This window comes from Eucyclogobius newberryi, unplaced genomic scaffold, assembly GCF_026437365.1.
Source record: "Eucyclogobius newberryi isolate DKJ021-1_F unplaced genomic scaffold, fEucNew1.0.hap1 SCAF_12, whole genome shotgun sequence".
NCBI lineage: Eukaryota > Metazoa > Chordata > Actinopteri > Gobiiformes > Gobiidae > Eucyclogobius > Eucyclogobius newberryi.
The window spans coordinates 695264-713398 of NW_027315746.1; the positions used below are offsets into that span (position 1 = coordinate 695264).

The 18135-nt window shown below is 54.2% G+C and overlaps 1 protein-coding gene across 2 annotated transcripts in view; it reads left to right on the forward strand.

Annotated features, from left to right (window-relative positions):
* The window catches only part of LOC140355892 (arylsulfatase I-like), a 35101-nt gene extending 24058 nt beyond the window's left edge, over positions 1-11043 (forward strand). Inside the window, exons 11-14 of one of the 2 annotated variants that reach the window (XM_072440535.1) lie at positions 122-457; positions 526-749; positions 10448-10503; positions 10588-11043. In XM_072440535.1, coding sequence (XP_072296636.1) covers positions 122-457; positions 526-749; positions 10448-10503; positions 10588-10718 — 747 coding nt within the window. In that variant the 3' untranslated portion in view covers positions 10719-11043. Of the gene's footprint in view, positions 1-121; positions 458-525; positions 750-10447 lie in introns of both variants that reach the window. The other variant, XM_072440534.1, reaches the window with a different exon arrangement.
* Positions 11044-18135: the final 7092 nt, after the last annotated feature.

Consider the following 18135-nt stretch of genomic DNA (forward strand, 5'->3'; position numbering starts at 1 on the left):
CAAAGTTTGTATTTTTAGTCGTTTTAAATAATTATGTGGTGAACAAACTAAACTATTGATTGTTTGATTCTTTAAACTAGAAAAAGGAAAAAAGTTTTCATTTGAACACGTTTTTTTGCAGTTTAAGTGGAAGCACCAGAACACGACGCTCCCGACCTCCAGACCCGGGCCTGGGTCCTGGTCCGGTCCTGACCCCCCGAGCCCGACCTGCAGACCCGGGCCTGGGACCTGGTCCGGTCCTGACCCCCCGAGCCCGACCTCCAGACCCGGGCCTGGGACCTGGTCCGGTCCTGACCCCCCGAGCCCGACCTCCAGACCCGGGCCTGGGTCCTGGTCCGGTCCTGACCCCCCGAGCCCTGGTGCATTGTGGGATACGTCTGTGCAGGCGGCCATTAGAGTCGGAGACTGGAAACTCCTGACTGGAGATCCAGGCCACGGAGACTGGGTCCCTCCTCAGGTACGAACCCGGCTCAGACCCGGCTCAAACCCGGCTCAGACCCGGTTCTGACCCTCGTGTCTCCTCAGATCCTGCCGTCTCTGCCCGGGCGCTGGTGGAACCTGGAGCGTTCCGTCTCGTTCTCTCAAGCGGCAGAACGTGGCAGAGTTTGGCTCTTCGACATCAGCGCTGATCCGCTCGAGAGGCACGACCTGTCGGACCAGAGACCCGAGATAGTCCAGGTCCTGCTCCAGCGCTTGGTCCACTACAACTGGAGCGCGGTGCCGGTGCGGTTCCCCCCCGACGACCCCAGGTCAGTGTCGATATGACAACAGGTGTGAGCTCTGCGGCGCCCCCTGCCTCATGTGTAGAACTGCACTGACACCAGAACCATTACATCCGTTCACGTTTGTTTGGTAGAACATGAGCGTCGGAGAAAGTCAAAATGATCTTTCTATGGAGGTCTACAGTGGGCGGGGCCCGGCGGCGAACAGTGGGCGGGGCCCGGCGGCGAACAGTGGGCGGGGCTCGGCGGCGAACAGTGGGCGGGGCTCGGCGGCGAACAGTGGGCGGGGCCCGGCGGCGAACAGTGGGCGGGGCTCGGCGGCGAACAGTGGGCGGGGCTCGGCGGCGAACAGTGGGCGGGGCCAGTACTCCTTGTAAATGTGCCTTGGCCTCACATTGATGAAGATGCAAAAAAGTGACTTTTTTTGGGCTAAAAGTGTGAGACGCAGAAGAGGAAAGGGGGGCGGGGCTGAGGAGGCGTGGCACATGAACGCTTTACAACAAACACTGTTAGTCCTGAACATGTGCAATAATGTCATATTCATGTGCAATACTGACATCCATGTGCAATAATGTCATATTCATGTGCAATACTGACATCCATGTGCAATAATGTCATATTCATGTGCAATACTGACATATTCATGTGCAATACTGACATATTCATGTGCAATAATGTCATATTCATGTGCAATAATGTCATTCATGTGTAATACTGTCATATTCATGTGCAATACTGACATCCATGTGCAATAATGTCATTCATGTGCAATAATGTCATATTCATATGCAATAATGTCATATTCATGTGCAATACTGACATATTCATGTGCAATACTGACATATTCATGTGCAATAATGTCATATTCATGTGCAATACTGACATCCATGTGCAATAATGTCATATTCATGTGCAATAATGTCATATTCATGTGCAATAATGTCATATTCATATGCAATACTGACATATTCATGTGCAATATTGTCATATTCATATGCAATACTGACATTCATGTGCAATAATGTCATATTCATGTGCAATAATGTCATTCATGTGCAATACTGAGATTCATGTGCAATAATGTCATATTCATGTGCAATACTGTCATATTCATGTGCAATAATGTCATATTCATGTGCAATACTGTCATATTCATGTGCAATAATGTCATATTCATGTGCAATACCGTCATATTCATGTGCAATAATGTCATATTCATGTGCAATACTGTCATATTCATGTGTAATACCGTCATATTCATGAGCAATAATGTCATATTCATGTGCAATAATGTCATTCATCTGCAATAATGTCATATTCATGTGCAATACTGACATAGTCATATGCAATACTGTCATATTCATGTGCAGTACTGTCATACTCATGTGCAATAATGTCATATTCATGTGCAATACTGTCATATTCATGTGTAATACCGTCATATTCATGAGCAATAATGTCATATTCATGTGCAATAATGTCATATTCATGTGCAATAATGTCATTCATGTGCAATATTGAGATTCATGTGCAATAATGTCATATTCATGTGCAATACTGTCATATTCATGTGCAATAATGTCATATTCATGTGCAATACTGTCATATTCATGTGCAATAATGTCATATTCATGTGCAATACCGTCATATTCATGTGCAATAATGTCATATTCATGTGCAATACTGTCATATTCATGTGTAATACCGTCATATTCATGAGCAATAATGTCATATTCATGTGCAATAATGTCATTCATCTGCAATAATGTCATATTCATGTGCAATACTGACATATTCATATGCAATACTGTCATATTCATGTGCAGTACTGTCATACTCATGTGCAATAATGTCATGTTCATGTGCAATACTGACATATTCATGTGACAAATAACAAACCCTGGTTCACACTTAATCTCCAACAATAACTGCCCCCCCCCACTGTGGCCTCCTCTGCCCCCCCCCACTGTGGCCTCCTCTGCCCCCCCACTGTGGCCTCCTCTGCCCCCCCACTGTTGCCTCCTCTGCCCTCCCCCACTGTTGCCTCCTCTGCTCCCCCCACTGTTGCCTCCTCTGCTCCCCCCACTGTGGCCTCCTCTGCCCCCCCCCCACTGTTGCCTCCTCTGCCCCCCCCACTGTGGCCTCCTCTGCCCCCCCACTGTTGCCTCCTCTGCCCCCCCCACTGTGGCCTCCTGTGGCCTCCTCTGCCCCCCCCACTGTTGCCTCCTCTGCCCCCCCCACTGTGGCCTCCTCTGCCCCCCCACTGTTGCTTCCTCTGCCCCCCCACTGTGGCCTCCTCTGCCCCCCGCACTGTGGCCTCCTCTGCCCTCCCCCACTGTTGCCTCCTCTGCCCCCCCACTGTGGCCTCCTCTGCCCCCCCCACTGTGGCCTCCTCTGCCCCCCCACTGTGGCCTCCTCTGCCCCCCGCACTGTGGCCTCCTCTGCCCTCCCCCACTGTTGCCTCCTCTGCCCCCCCCCACTCTGTTTGTTGCCTCCTCTGCCCCCCCACTGTTGCCTCCTCTGCCCCCCGCACTGTGGCCTCCTCTGCCCCCCCCACTGTTGCCTCCTCTGCCCTCCCCCATGTTGCCTCCTCTGCCCTCCCCCACTGTGGCCTCCTCTGCCCCCCCCACTGTGGCCTCCTCTGCCCCCCCACTGTTGCCTCCTCTGCCCCCTCCCCACTGTTGCCTCCTCTGCCCCCCCACTCTGTTTGTTGCCTCCTCTGCCCCCCCACTGTTGCCTCCTCTGCCCCCCCACTGTTGCCTCCTCTGCCCCCCCCACTGTGGCCTCCTCTGCCCCCCCACTGTTGCTTCCTCTGCCCCCCCACTGTGGCCTCCTCTGCCCCCCGCACTGTGGCCTCCTCTGCCCTCCCCCACTGTTGCCTCCTCTGCCCCCCCACTGTGGCCTCCTCTGCCCCCCCCACTGTGGCCTCCTCTGCCCCCCGCACTGTGGCCTCCTCTGCCCTCCCCCACTGTTGCCTCCTCTGCCCCCCCCCACTCTGTTTGTTGCCTCCTCTGCCCCCCGCACTGTGGCCTCCTCTGCCCCCCCCACTGTTGCCTCCTCTGCCCTCCCCCATGTTGCCTCCTCTGCCCTCCCCCACTGTGGCCTCCTCTGCCCCCCCACTGTTGCCTCCTCTGCCCCCCGCACTGTGGCCTCCTCTGCCCCCCCCACTGTTGCCTCCTCTGCCCTCCCCCATGTTGCCTCCTCTGCCCTCCCCCACTGTGGCCTCCTCTGCCCCCCCCACTGTGGCCTCCTCTGCCCCCCCACTGTTGCCTCCTCTGCCCCCTCCCCACTGTTGCCTCCTCTGCCCCCCCACTCTGTTTGTTGCCTCCTCTGCCCCCCCACTGTTGCCTCCTCTGCCCCCCCACTGTTGCCTCCTCTTCCCCCCCCACTGTGGCCTCCTCTGCCCCCCCACTGTTGCTTCCTCTGCCCCCCCACTGTGGCCTCCTCTGCCCCCCGCACTGTGGCCTCCTCTGCCCTCCCCCACTGTTGCCTCCTCTGCCCCCCCACTGTGGCCTCCTCTGCCCCCCCCACTGTGGCCTCCTCTGCCCCCCCACTGTGGCCTCCTCTGCCCCCCGCACTGTGGCCTCCTCTGCCCTCCCCCACTGTTGCCTCCTCTGCCCCCCCCCACTCTGTTTGTTGCCTCCTCTGCCCCCCCACTGTTGCCTCCTCTGCCCCCCGCACTGTGGCCTCCTCTGCCCCCCCCACTGTTGCCTCCTCTGCCCTCCCCCATGTTGCCTCCTCTGCCCTCCCCCACTGTGGCCTCCTCTGCCCCCCCCACTGTGGCCTCCTCTGCCCCCCCACTGTTGCCTCCTCTGCCCCCTCCCCACTGTTGCCTCCTCTGCCCCCCCACTCTGTTTGTTGCCTCCTCTGCCCCCCCACTGTTGCCTCCTCTGCCCCCCCACTGTTGCCTCCTCTGCCCCCCCCACTGTGGCCTCCTCTGCCCCCCCACTGTTGCCTCCTCTGCCCCCTCCACTGTGGCCTCCTCTGCCCCCCCACTGTTGCCTCCTCTGCCCCCCCCACTGTGGCCTCCTCTGCCCCCCACTGTTGCCTCCTCTGCCCCCCCCACTGTGGCCTCCTCTGCCACCCCCACTGTGGCCTCCTCTGCCCCCCCACTGTTGCCTCCTCTGCCCCCTCCACTGTGGCCTCCTCTGCCCCCCCCACTGTGTCCTCCTCTGCCCCCCCACTGTTGCCTCCTCTGCCCCCTCCCCACTGTGGCCTCCTCTGCCCCCCACTGTTGCCTCCTCTGCCCCCCCACTGTTGCCTCCTCTGCCCCCCCCACTGTGGCCTCCTCTGCCCCCCCCACTGTTGCCTCCTCTGCCCCCCCCACTGTGGCCTCCTCTGCCCCCCCACTGTTGCCTCCTCTGCCCCCGCCCCACTGTTGCCTCCTCTGCCCCCCCCACTCTGTTTGTTGCCTCCTCTGCCCCCCCACTGTTGCCTCCTCTGCCCCCCCACTGTGGCCTCCTCTGCCCCCCCACTGTGTCCTCCTCTGCCCCCCCCACTGTTGCCTCCTCTGCCCCCTCCCCACTGTTGCCTCCTCTGCCCGCCCCACTGTTGCCTCCTCTGCCCCCTCCCCACTGTTGCCTCCTCTGCCCCCCCACTCTGTTTGTTGCCTCCTCTGCCCCCCCACTGTTGCCTCCTCTGCCCCCTCCACTGTGGCCTCCTCTGCCCCCCCCACTGTGGCCTCCTCTGCCCCCCCACTGTTGCCTCCTCTGCCCCCCGCACTGTGGCCTCCTCTGCCCCCCCACTGTGGCCTCCTCGGCCCCCCCCACTGTTGCCTCCTCTGCCCCCCCACTGTTGCCTCCTCTGTCCCCTCCCCACTGTTGCCTCCTCTGCCCCCCCACTGTTGCCTCCTCTGCCCCCCCCACTGTTGCCTCCTCTGCCCCCTCCCCACTGTTTCCTCCTCTACCCCCCCACTCTGTTTGTGGCCTCCTCTGCCCCCCCACTCTGTTTGTGGCCTCCTCTGCCCCCCACACTGTGGCCTCCTCTTCCCCCCCACTGTGGCCTCCTCTTCCCCCCCCACTGTGGCCTCCTCTTCCCCCCCACTGTGGCCTCCTCTGCCCCCCCACTGTGGCCTTCTCTGCCCCCCCCACTGTTGCCTCCTCTGCCCCCCCACTGTGGCCTCCTCTGCCCCCCCCCACTGTGGCCTCCTCTGCCCCCCCCACTGTTGCCTCGTCTGCCCCCCCACTGTGGCCTTCTCTGCCCCCCCCACTGTTGCCTCCTCTGCCCCCCCACTGTGGCCTCCTCTGCCCCCCCCCACTGTGGCCTCCTCTGCCCCCCCACTGTTGCCTCCTCTGCCCCCCCACTGTGGCCTCCTCTGCCCCCCGCACTGTTGCCTCCTCTGCCCTCCCCCACTGTTGCCTCCTCTGCCCTCCCCCACTGTTGCCTCCTCTGCCCCCTCCCCACTGTTGCCTCCTCTGCCCCCCGCACTGTTGCCTCGTCTGCCCTCCCCCACTGTGGCCTCCTCTGCCCCCTCCCCACTGTTGCCTCCTCTGCCCCCCCACTGTTGCCTCCTCTGCCCCCCCACTGTTGCCTCCTCTGCCCTCCCCCACTGTTGCCTCCTCTGCCCCCTCCCCACTGTTGCCTCCTCTGCCCCCCCACTGTTGCCTCCTCTGCCCCCCCACTCTGTTTGTGGCCTCCTCTGCCCCCCCACTCTGTTTGTGGCCTCCTCTGCCCCCCCACTGTTGCCTCCTCTGCCCCCCCACTGTGGCCTCCTCTGCCCCCCCACTGTGGCCTCCTCTGCCCCCCCACTGTGGCCTCCTCTGCCCCCCCACTGTTGCCTCCTCTGCCCCCCCCACTGTTGCCTCCTCTGCCCCCCCACTGTGGCCTCCTCTGCCCCCCCACTGTTGCCTCCTCTGCCCTCCCCCACTGTTGCCTCCTCTGCCCCCTCCCCACTGTTGCCTCCTCTGCCCCCCCACTCTGTTTGTGGCCTCCTCTGCCCCCCCACTCTGTTTGTGGCCTCCTCTGCCCCCCCACTGTTGCCTCCTCTGCCCCCCCCACTGTTGCCTCCTCTGCCCCCCCACTGTGGCCTCCTCTGCCCCCCCCACTGTTGCCTCCTCTGCCCCCCCACTGTGGCCTCCTCTGCCCCCCCACTCTGTTTGTGGCCTCCTCTGCCCCCCCCACTGTTGCCTCCTCTGCCCCCCCACTGTTGCCTCCTCTGCCCTCCCCCACTGTTGCCTCCTCTGCCCCCCCCACTGTTGCCTCCTCTGCCCCCCCACTGTTGCCTCCTCTGCCCTCCCCCACTGTTGCCTCCTCTGCCCCCCCCACTGTTGCCTCCTCTGCCCTCCCCCACTGTTGCCTCCTCTGCCCCCTCCCCACTGTTGCCTCCTCTGCCCCCCCACTGTTGCCTCCTCTGCCCCCCCACTCTGTTTGTGGCCTCCTCTGCCCCCCCACTCTGTTTGTGGCCTCCTCTGCCCCCCCACTGTTGCCTCCTCTTCCCCCCCCACTGTTGCCTCCTCTGCCCCCCCACTGTGGCCTCCTCTGCCCCCCCACTGTTGCCTCCTCTGCCCCCCCACTGTTGCCTCCTCTGCCCCCCCACTGTGGCCTCCTCTGCCCCCCCACTGTTGCCTCCTCTGCCCCCCCCCACTGTTGCCTCCTCTGCCCCCCCCCACTGTTGCCTCCTCTGCCCTCCCCCACTGTTGCCTCCTCTGCCCCCCCACTGTTGCCTCCTCTGCCCTCCCCCACTGTTGCCTCCTCTGCCCCCTCCCCACTGTTGCCTCCTCTGCCCCCCCACTGTTGCCTCCTCTGCCCCCCCACTCTGTTTGTGGCCTCCTCTGCCCCCCCACTCTGTTTGTGGCCTCCTCTGCCCCCCCACTGTTGCCTCCTCTTCCCCCCCCACTGTTCCCTCCTCTGCCCCCCCACTGTGGCCTCCTCTGCCCCCCCACTGTGGCCTCCTCTGCCCCCCCACTGTTGCCTCCTCTGCCCCCCCACTGTTGCCTCCTCTGCCCCCCCCCACTGTTGCCTCCTCTGCCCTCCCCCACTGTTGCCTCCTCTGCCCCCCCCACTGTTGCCTCCTCTGCCCCCCCACTGTTGCCTCCTCTGCCCTCCCCCACTGTTGCCTCCTCTGCCCCCTCCCCACTGTTGCCTCCTCTGCCCCCCCACTGTTGCCTCCTCTGCCCCCCCACTCTGTTTGTGGCCTCCTCTGCCCCCCCACTGTTGCCTCCTCTGCCCCCCCACTGTGGCCTCCTCTGCCCCCCCACTGTGGCCTCCTCTTCCCCCCCCACTGTTGCCTCCTCTGCCCCCCCCACTGTGGCCTCCTCTGCCCCCCCACTCTGTTTGTGGCCTCCTCTGCCCCCCCACTGTTGCCTCCTCTGCCCCCCCCACTGTGGCCTCCTCTTCCCCCCCACTGTTGCCTCCTCTGCCCCCCCACTGTGGCCTCCTCTGCCCCCCCACTGTTGCCTCCTCTGCCCCCCCACTGTTGCCTCCTCTGCCCCCCCACTGTGGCCTCCTCTGCCCCCCCACTGTGGCCTCCTCTGCCCCCCCACTGTTGCCTCCTCTGCCCTCCCCCACTGTTGCCTCCTCTGCCCCCTCCCCACTGTTGCCTCCTCTGCCCCCCCACTCTGTTTGTGGCCTCCTCTGCCCCCCCACTGTTGCCTCCTCTGCCCCCCCCACTGTTGCCTCCTCTGCCCCCCCACTGTGGCCTCCTCTGCCCCCCCCCACTGTTGCCTCCTCTGCCCCCCCACTGTGGCCTCCTCTGCCCTCCCCCACTGTTGCCTCCTCTGCCCCCCCCACTGTTGCCTCCTCTGCCCCCCCACTGTTGCCTCCTCTGCCCTCCCCCACTGTTGCCTCCTCTGCCCCCCCCACTGTTGCCTCCTCTGCCCCCCCACTGTGGCCTCCTCTGCCCCCCCACTGTTGCCTCCTCTGCCCTCCCCCACTGTTGCCTCCTCTGCCCCCTCCCCACTGTTGCCTCCTCTGCCCCCCCACTGTTGCCTCCTCTGCCCCCCCACTCTGTTTGTGGCCTCCTCTGCCCCCCCACTCTGTTTGTGGCCTCCTCTGCCCCCCCACTGTTGCCTCCTCTTCCCCCCCCACTGTGGCCTCCTCTGCCCCCCCACTGTGGCCTCCTCTGCCCCCCCACTGTTGCCTCCTCTGCCCCCCCACTGTTGCCTCCTCTGCCCCCCCACTGTGGCCTCCTCTGCCCCCCCACTGTTGCCTCCTCTGCCCCCCCCCACTGTTGCCTCCTCTGCCCTCCCCCACTGTTGCCTCCTCTGCCCCCCCCACTGTTGCCTCCTCTGCCCCCCCACTGTTGCCTCCTCTGCCCTCCCCCACTGTTGCCTCCTCTGCCCCCTCCCCACTGTTGCCTCCTCTGCCCCCCCACTGTTGCCTCCTCTGCCCCCCCACTCTGTTTGTGGCCTCCTCTGCCCCCCCACTCTGTTTGTGGCCTCCTCTGCCCCCCCACTGTTGCCTCCTCTTCCCCCCCCACTGTTGCCTCCTCTGCCCCCCCACTGTTGCCTCCTCTGCCCCCCCACTGTTGCCTCCTCTGCCCCCCCACTGTGGCCTCCTCTGCCCCCCCACTGTTGCCTCCTCTGCCCCCCCACTGTGGCCTCCTCTGCCCCCCCACTGTGGCCTCCTCTGCCCCCCCACTGTTGCCTCCTCTGCCCCCCCCCACTGTTGCCTCCTCTGCCCTCCCCCACTGTTGCCTCCTCTGCCCCCCCCACTGTTGCCTCCTCTGCCCCCCCACTGTTGCCTCCTCTGCCCTCCCCCACTGTTGCCTCCTCTGCCCCCTCCCCACTGTTGCCTCCTCTGCCCCCCCACTCTGTTTGTGGCCTCCTCTGCCCCCCCACTCTGTTTGTGGCCTCCTCTGCCCCCCCACTGTTGCCTCCTCTTCCCCCCCCACTGTTGCCTCCTCTGCCCCCCCACTGTGGCCTCCTCTGCCCCCCCCACTGTGGCCTCCTCTGCCCCCCCACTGTTGCCTCCTCTGCCCCCCCACTGTTGCCTCCTCTGCCCCCCCCACTGTGGCCTCCTCTGCCCCCCCCCCCCCACTGTTGCCTCCTCTGCCCCCCCCACTGTTGCCTCCTCTGCCCCCTCCCCACTGTTGCCTCCTCTGCCCCCCCCACTGTGGCCTCCTCTGCCCCCCCACTGTGGCCTCCTCTTCCCCCCCACTGTTGCCTCCTCTGCCCCCCCCACTGTGGCCTCCTCTGCCCCCCCACTCTGTTTGTGGCCTCCTCTGCCCCCCCACTGTTGCCTCCTCTGCCCCCCCACTGTGGCCTCCTCTGCCCCCCCACTGTTGCCTCCTCTGCCCCCCCCACTGTTGCCTCCTCTGCCCCCCCCACTGTTGCCTCCTCTGCCCCCCCCACTGTTGCCTCCTCTGCCCGCCCCACTGTTGCCTCCTCTGCCCCCCCCACTGTTGCCTCCTCTGCCCCCCCCACTGTTGCCTCCTCTGCCCCCCCACTGTTGCCTCCTCTGCCCCCCCCACTGTGGCCTCCTCTGCCCCCCCACGACATATGTAAATTCAATTGTGACGATATTAAGATTATTTCTATTTTTGATTCTACAGCAGATTTGAATGTTTCTCTTTGTGACTTGTAGATGTTGTTTCATGTTCCTGTTTGTGCTTCAGAAAGAGAAAAGGTTTATTTTCAATGAACATAATTCACAAACGCGCTCATAGAAAAGACAAAATGTTATAAATTTACCAAAATATAAAATGTACATTTTACCCCTCCATAAAGACGTCGTCATGGTGACGGAGCTGAAGATGAGAAGAAGTAAAGCTGCATTTTCTGTTCCAGAGCTAATCCCAGGAGGAGGAGAGGAGCCTGGGAGCCCTGGATCCAGGACCAGGACCAGGACCAGGACCAGGACCAGGACCAGGACCAGGACCAGGACCAGGACCAGGACCAGGACCAGGACCAGGACCAGGACCAGGACGCAGAGAACGGTGCAGAGGAGGAAGAGGAGCAGAAGAAAAAGAAAAAGCGAAAACGAGGGAAGTGTCATCTCTGCAAACTCAACGCTTTTTTCCACAAACTCAACTCCAGGATGATGGAAAACAAGATCTAAGCCGGGACCTGGACCTGGACCTGGACCTGGACCTGGACCTGGACCCGGACCCGGACCTGGACCTGGACCCGGACCTGGACCTGGACCTGGACCTGGACCCGGACCTGGACCTGGACCTGGACCCGGACCTGGACCCGGACTCGAACCCCAGACGCTGTGGTTGGGCTGCACATGTGCTGCGGCTGAACCACTGAGCCACAGACTTTTGCACGAACGTCCTTTTGAGCCGAACTGTTTGAACTGACGCTTTTTTATTCTTTTATATTTCCATATTTTCACAGAACGTCTGAACCACTAACGACCCGTTTGATGTGAACAGTTCTGGTTCTGATCGTGGAGAACAGTTCTGGTTCTGATCGTGGAGAACAGTTCTGGTTCTGATCGTGGAGAACTCATTAAACATCTCGAACACTTTAAACTCTCAATGTGACGGTTCTTCTTTGAACGTTAGAGGAACATCTCATTCTTCATCAGGTTTTCAATTGGAATAAGACCAAATGTCTCATATTTGAGACAATTTAGAGGTTTGGATCCACCAGCCTCTTCTACAGAAGGTCTTGAGGTTTAGATCCACCAGCCTCTTCTACAGAAGGTCTGAGGTTTGGATCCACCAGCCTCTTCTACAGAAGGTCTGAGGTTTAGATCCACCAGCCTCTTCTACAGAAGGTCTTGAGGTTTAGATCCACCAGCCTCTTCTACAGAAGGTCTGAGGTTTAGATCCACCAGCCTCTTCTACAGAAGGTCTGAGGTTTGGATCCACCAGCCTCTTCTACAGAAGGTCTGAGGTTTGGATCCACCAGCCTCTTCTACAGAAGGTCTGAGGTTTAGATCCACCAGCCTCTTCTACAGAAGGTCTTGAGGTTTGGATCCACCAGCCTCTTCTACAGAAGGTCTTGAGGTTTAGATCCACCAGCCTCTTCTCCAGAAGGTCCTGAGGTTTAGATCCACCAGCCTCTTCTACAGAAGGTCTGAGGTTTAGATCCACCAGCCTCTTCTACAGAAGGTCTGAGGTTTGGATCCACCAGCCTCTTCTACAGAAGGTCTGAGGTTTAGATCCACCAGCCTCTTCTACAGAAGGTCTGAGGTTTAGATCCACCAGCCTCTTCTACAGAAGGTCTGAGGTTTGGATCCACCAGCCTCTTCTACAGAAGGTCTGAGGTTTAGATCCACCAGCCTCTTCTACAGAAGGTCTGAGGTTTAGATCCACCAGCCTCTTCTCCAGAAGGTCCTGAGGTTTAGATCCACCAGCCTCTTCTACAGAAGGTCTGAGGTTTAGATCCACCAGCCTCTTCTACAGAAGGTCTGAGGTTTGGATCCACCAGCCTCTTCTACAGAAGGTCTGAGGTTTGGATCCACCAGCCTCTTCTCCAGAAGGTCCTGAGGTTTAGATCCACCAGCCTCTTCTCCAGAAGGTCCTGAGGTTTAGATCCACCAGCCTCTTCTACAGAAGGTCTGAGGTTTAGATCCACCAGCCTCTTCTACAGAAGGTCTTGAGGTTTAGATCCACCAGCCTCTTCTCCAGAAGGTCCTGAGGTTTAGATCCACCAGCCTCTTCTACAGAAGGTCCTGAGGTTTAGATCCACCAGCCTCTTCTACAGAAGGTCTCAGGTTTAGATCCACCAGCCTCTTCTACAGAAGGTCTGAGGTTTAGATCCACCAGCCTCTTCTACAGAAGGTCTGAGGTTTAGATCCACCAGCCTCTTCTGCAGAAGGTCTGAGGTTTAGATCCACCAGCCTCTTCTACAGAAGGTCTGAGGTTTGGATCCACCACCCTCTTCTACAGAAGGTCTGAGGTTTAGATCCACCAGCCTCTTCTACAGAAGGTCTCAGGTTTAGATCCACCAGCCTCTTCTACAGAAGGTCTGAGGTTTAGCTCCACCAGCCTCTTCTACAGAAGGTCTGAGGTTTGGATCCACCAGCCTCTTCTACAGAAGGTCTGAGGTTTAGATCCACCAGCCTCTTCTACAGAAGGTCTGAGGTTTAGATCCACCAGCCTCTTCTACAGAAGGTCTGAGGTTTGGATCCACCACCCTCTTCTACAGAAGGTCTGAGGTTTGGATCCACCAGCCTCTTCTACAGAAGGTCTGAGGTTTGGATCCACCAGCCTCATCTACAGAAGGTCTTGAGGTTTAGATCCACCAGCCTCTTCTCCAGAAGGTCCTGAGGTTTAGATCCACCAGCCTCTTCTACAGAAGGTCTGAGGTTTAGATCCACCAGCCTCTTCTACAGAAGGTCTGAGGTTTGGATCCACCAGCCTCTTCTACAGAAGGTCTGAGGTTTGGATCCACCAGCCTCTTCTACAGAAGGTCTGAGGTTTAGATCCACCAGCCTCTTCTACAGAAGGTCTGAGGTTTAGATCCACCACCCTCTTCTACAGAAGGTCTGAGGTTTGGATCCACCAGCCTCTTCTCCAGAAGGTCTGAGGTTTAGATCCACCAGCCTCTTCTACAGAAGGTTTGAGGTTTACAGTCCTCCTGAATATGACACAAACATTTGAGAGAACTTTTTACAAAAACTACAAAGGATTTTAAGACATGAAATTTCTGTTTATTTGAAACACTTTAAAACACAAAGTGGTTCATCCTCAGGACAAAAGAGCAACACGAAGACAGAACAATGTACTTGATTCTGTCCAATGCAGTGAAGACGATTGGATAAACACTCAAATCTAAAGTTTTGCTAAATTATCCAAACCTTAAACTCAAGGAGCAAAACTCGCCTCAGATTTTCACCCATGTGCCCAATGACCACACCCACGTTGATCGTGGTCGTTAGCTCACGGTCGTTAGCTCGTGGTTGTTAGCTAGTTGCTCGTGGTCGTTAGCTCGTTGCTCGTTAGCTCGTTGCTTGTTGTCGTTAGCTCGTTGCTCGTGGTCGTTAACTCGTTGCTCGTGGTCGTTAGCTTGTTGCTCGTTAGCTCGTGCTTGTTGTCGTTAGCTCGTTGCTCGTTAGCTCGTTGCTTGTGGTCGTTAGCTCGTTGCTCGTGGTCGTTAACTCGTTGCTCGTTAGCTCGTTGTTCGTTAGCTCGTTGCTCGTGGTCGTTAGCTCGTTGCTCGTGGTTGTTAACTCGTTAGCTCGTGGTCGTTAGCTCGTTGCTCGTGGTTGTTAACTCGTTAGCTCGTGGTCGTTAGCTCGTTGCTCGTGGTTGTTAACTCGTTAGCTCGTGGTCGTTAGCTCGTTAGCTCGTGGTCGTTAGCTCGTTGCTCGTGGTCCTCAGACGTGCTGCAGAAATCCTGATCTTTCTTCAGTTTCAGCCTCTGAGACGTTTCAGTCTGTTGAACTTTCACCCTTATACATTATATATATTATACATTATATATATTATACATTATATATATTATACATTATATATATTACACATTATATATATATTATACATTATATATATATTATACATTATATATATTATACATTATATATATTACACATTATATATATATTATACATTATATATATTATACATTATATATATTATACATTATATATATTATACATTATATATATTATACATTATATATATGATATATTCATCACTTCTGTAACAAATGTGCACAAACATTTCACTAATGAAATCCAATATATTCAACAAACGTACGATCTTTAGGTTAAAGTGTGTGTCGATCTTTAGGTTAAAGTGTGTGTCGATCTTTAGGTTAAAGTGTGTCGATCTTTAGGTTAAAGTGTGTGTCGATCTTTAGGTTAAAGTGTGTCGATCATTAGGTTAAAGTGTGCGTCGATCATTAGGTTAAAGTGTGTGTCGATCATTAGGTTAAAGTGTGTCGATCATTAGGTTAAAGTGTGTCGATCATTAGGTTAAAGTGTGTGTCGATCTTTAGGTTAAAGTGTGTGTCGATCTTTAGGTTAAAGTGTGTGTCGATCTTTAGGTTAAAGTGTGTCGATCATTAGGTTAAAGTGTGTGTCGATCTTTAGGTTAAAGTGTGTCGATCATTAGGTTAAAGTGTGTGTCGATCTTTAGGTTAAAGTGTGTCGATCATTAGGTTAAAGTGTGTCGATCATTAGGTTAAAGTGTGTCGATCATTAGGTTAAAGTGTGTGTCGATCATTAGGTTAAAGTGTGTGTCGATCATTAGGTTAAAGTGTGTGTCGATCATTAGGTTAAAGTGTGTGTCGATCATTAGGTTAAAGTGTGCGTCGATCATTAGGTTAAAGTGTGTGTCGATCTTTAGGTTAAAGTGTGTGTCGATCATTAGGTTAAAGTGTGCGTCGATCATTAGGTTAAAGTGTGTGTCGATCTTTAGGTTAAAGTGTGTGTCGATCTTTAGGTTAAAGTGTGTCGATCTTTAGGTTAAAGTGTGCGTCGATCTTTAGGTTAAAGTGTGTCGATCATTAGGTTAAAGTGTGTCGATCATTAGGTTAAAGTGTGCGTCGATCATTAGGTTAAAGTGTGTGTCGATCATTAGGTTAAAGTGTGTCGATCATTAGGTTAAAGTGTGTCGATCATTAGGTTAAAGTGTGTCGATCATTAGGTTAAAGTGTGTCGATCATTAGGTTAAAGTGTGTGTCGATCTTTAGGTTAAAGTGTGTGTCGATCTTTAGGTTAAAGTGTGTGTCGATCTTTAGGTTAAAGTGTGTCGATCATTAGGTTAAAGTGTGTGTCGATCTTTAGGTTAAAGTGTGTCGATCATTAGGTTAAAGTGTGTGTCGATCTTTAGGTTAAAGTGTGTCGATCATTAGGTTAAAGTGTGTGTCGATCATTAGGTTAAAGTGTGTCGATCATTAGGTTAAAGTGTGTCGATCATTAGGTTAAAGTGTGTGTCGATCTTTAGGTTAAAGTGTGTGTCGATCTTTAGGTTAAAGTGTGTGTCGATCTTTAGGTTAAAGTGTGTCGATCATTAGGTTAAAGTGTGTGTCGATCTTTAGGTTAAAGTGTGTCGATCATTAGGTTAAAGTGTGTGTCGATCATTAGGTTAAAGTGTGTCGATCATTAGGTTAAAGTGTGTCGATCATTAGGTTAAAGTGTGTGTCGATCTTTAGGTTAAAGTGTGTGTCGATCTTTAGGTTAAAGTGTGTGTCGATCTTTAGGTTAAAGTGTGTCGATCTTTAGGTTAAAGTGTGCGTCGATCTTTAGGTTAAAGTGTGTCGATCATTAGGTTAAAGTGTGTCGATCATTAGGTTAAAGTGTGCGTCGATCATTAGGTTAAAGTGTGTGTCGATCATTAGGTTAAAGTGTGTGTCGATCATTAGGTTAAAGTGTGTCGATCATTAGGTTAAAGTGTGTGTCGATCATTAGGTTAAAGTGTGTGTCGATCATTAGGTTAAAGTGTGTCGATCATTAGGTTAAAGTGTGTGTCGATCTTTAGGTTAAAGTGTGTGTCGATCTTTAGGTTAAAGTGTGTGTCGATCTTTAGGTTAAAGTGTGTCGATCATTAGGTTAAAGTGTGTGTCGATCTTTAGGTTAAAGTGTGTCGATCATTAGGTTAAAGTGTGTGTCGATCTTTAGGTTAAAGTGTGTCGATCATTAGGTTAAAGTGTGTGTCGATCATTAGGTTAAAGTGTGTCGATCATTAGGTTAAAGTGTGTGTCGATCATTAGGTTAAAGTGTGTGTCGATCATTAGGTTAAAGTGTGTGTCGATCATTAGGTTAAAGTGTGTGTCGATCATTAGGTTAAAGTGTGCGTCGATCATTAGGTTAAAGTGTGTGTCGATCTTTAGGTTAAAGTGTGTGTCGATCATTAGGTTAAAGTGTGCGTCGATCATTAGGTTAAAGTGTGTGTCGATCATTAGGTTAAAGTGTGCGTCGATCTTTAGGTTAAAGTGTGTGTCGATCATTAGGTTAAAGTGTGCGTCGATCTTTAGGTTAAAGTGTGCGTCGATCATTAGGTTAAAGTGTGTGTCGATCTTTAGGTTAAAGTGTGTCGATCATTAGGTTAAAGTGTGTGTCGATCTTTAGGTTAAAGTGTGTCGATCTTTAGGTTAAAGTGTGTGTCGATCTTTAGGTTAAAGTGTGTGTCGATCATTAGGTTAAAGTGTGCGTCGATCATTAGGTTAAAGTGTGCGTCGATCTTTAGGTTAAAGTGTGTGTCGATCATTAGGTTAAAGTGTGCGTCGATCATTAGGTTAAAGTGTGCGTCGATCTTTAGGTTAAAGTGTGTCGATCTTTAGGTTAAAGTGTGCGTCGATCTTTAGGTTAAAGTGTGTGTCGATCATTAGGTTAAAGTGTGCGTCGATCTTTAGGTTAAAGTGTGTCGATCTTTAGGTTAAAGTGTGCGTCGATCATTAGGTTAAAGTGTGCGTCGATCTTTAGGTTAAAGTGTGTCGATCTTTAGGTTAAAGTGTGTCGATCATTAGGTTAAAGTGTGTGTCGATCTTTAGGTTAAAGTGTGCGTCGATCTTTAGGTTAAAGTGTGTGTCGATCTTTAGGTTAAAGTGTGTGTCGATCATTAGGTTAAAGTGTGTCGATCTTTAGGTTAAAGTGTGTGTCGATCTTTAGGTTAAAGTGTGTCGATCTTTAGGTTAAAGTGTGCGTCGATCATTAGGTTAAAGTGTGTCGATCTTTAGGTTAAAGTGTGTGTCGATCATTAGGTTAAAGTGTGTGTCGATCATTAGGTTAAAGTGTGTGTCGATCTTTAGGTTAAAGTGTGCGTCGATCATTAGGTTAAAGTGTGTGTCGATCTTTAGGTTAAAGTGTGCGTCGATCTTTAGGTTAAAGTGTGTGTCGATCTTTAGGTTAAAGTGTGTGTCGATCATTAGGTTAAAGTGTGTGTCGATCTTTAGGTTAAAGTGTGTGTCGATCTTTAGGTTAAAGTGTGTGTCGATCATTAGGTTAAAGTGTGTGTCGATCTTTAGGTTAAAGTGTGCGTCGATCTTTAGGTTAAAGTGTGTGTCGATCTTTAGGTTAAAGTGTGTGTCGATCATTAGGTTAAAGTGTGTGTCGATCATTAGGTTAAAGTGTGCGTCGATCTTTAGGTTAAAGTGTGTGTCGATCATTAGGTTAAAGTGTGCGTCGATCTTTAGGTTAAAGTGTGTGTCGATCTTTAGGTTAAAGTGTGTGTCGATCATTAGGTTAAAGTGTGTGTCGATCATTAGGTTAAAGTGTGCGTCGATCTTTAGGTTAAAGTGTGTGTCGATCATTAGGTTAAAGTGTGCGTCGATCTTTAGGTTAAAGTGTGCGTCGATCTTTAGGTTAAAGTGTGTGTCGATCTTTAGGTTAAAGTGTGTGTCGATCATTAGGTTAAAGTGTGTGTCGATCATTAGGTTAAAGTGTGCGTCGATCATTAGGTTAAAGTGTGCGTCGATCATTAGGTTAAAGTGTGTGTCGATCATTAGGTTAAAGTGTGTGTCGATCATTAGGTTAAAGTGTGTGTCGATCATTAGGTTAAAGTGTGTGTCGATCATTAGGTTAAAGTGTGTGTCGATCTTTAGGTTAAAGTGTGCGTCGATCATTAGGTTAAAGTGTG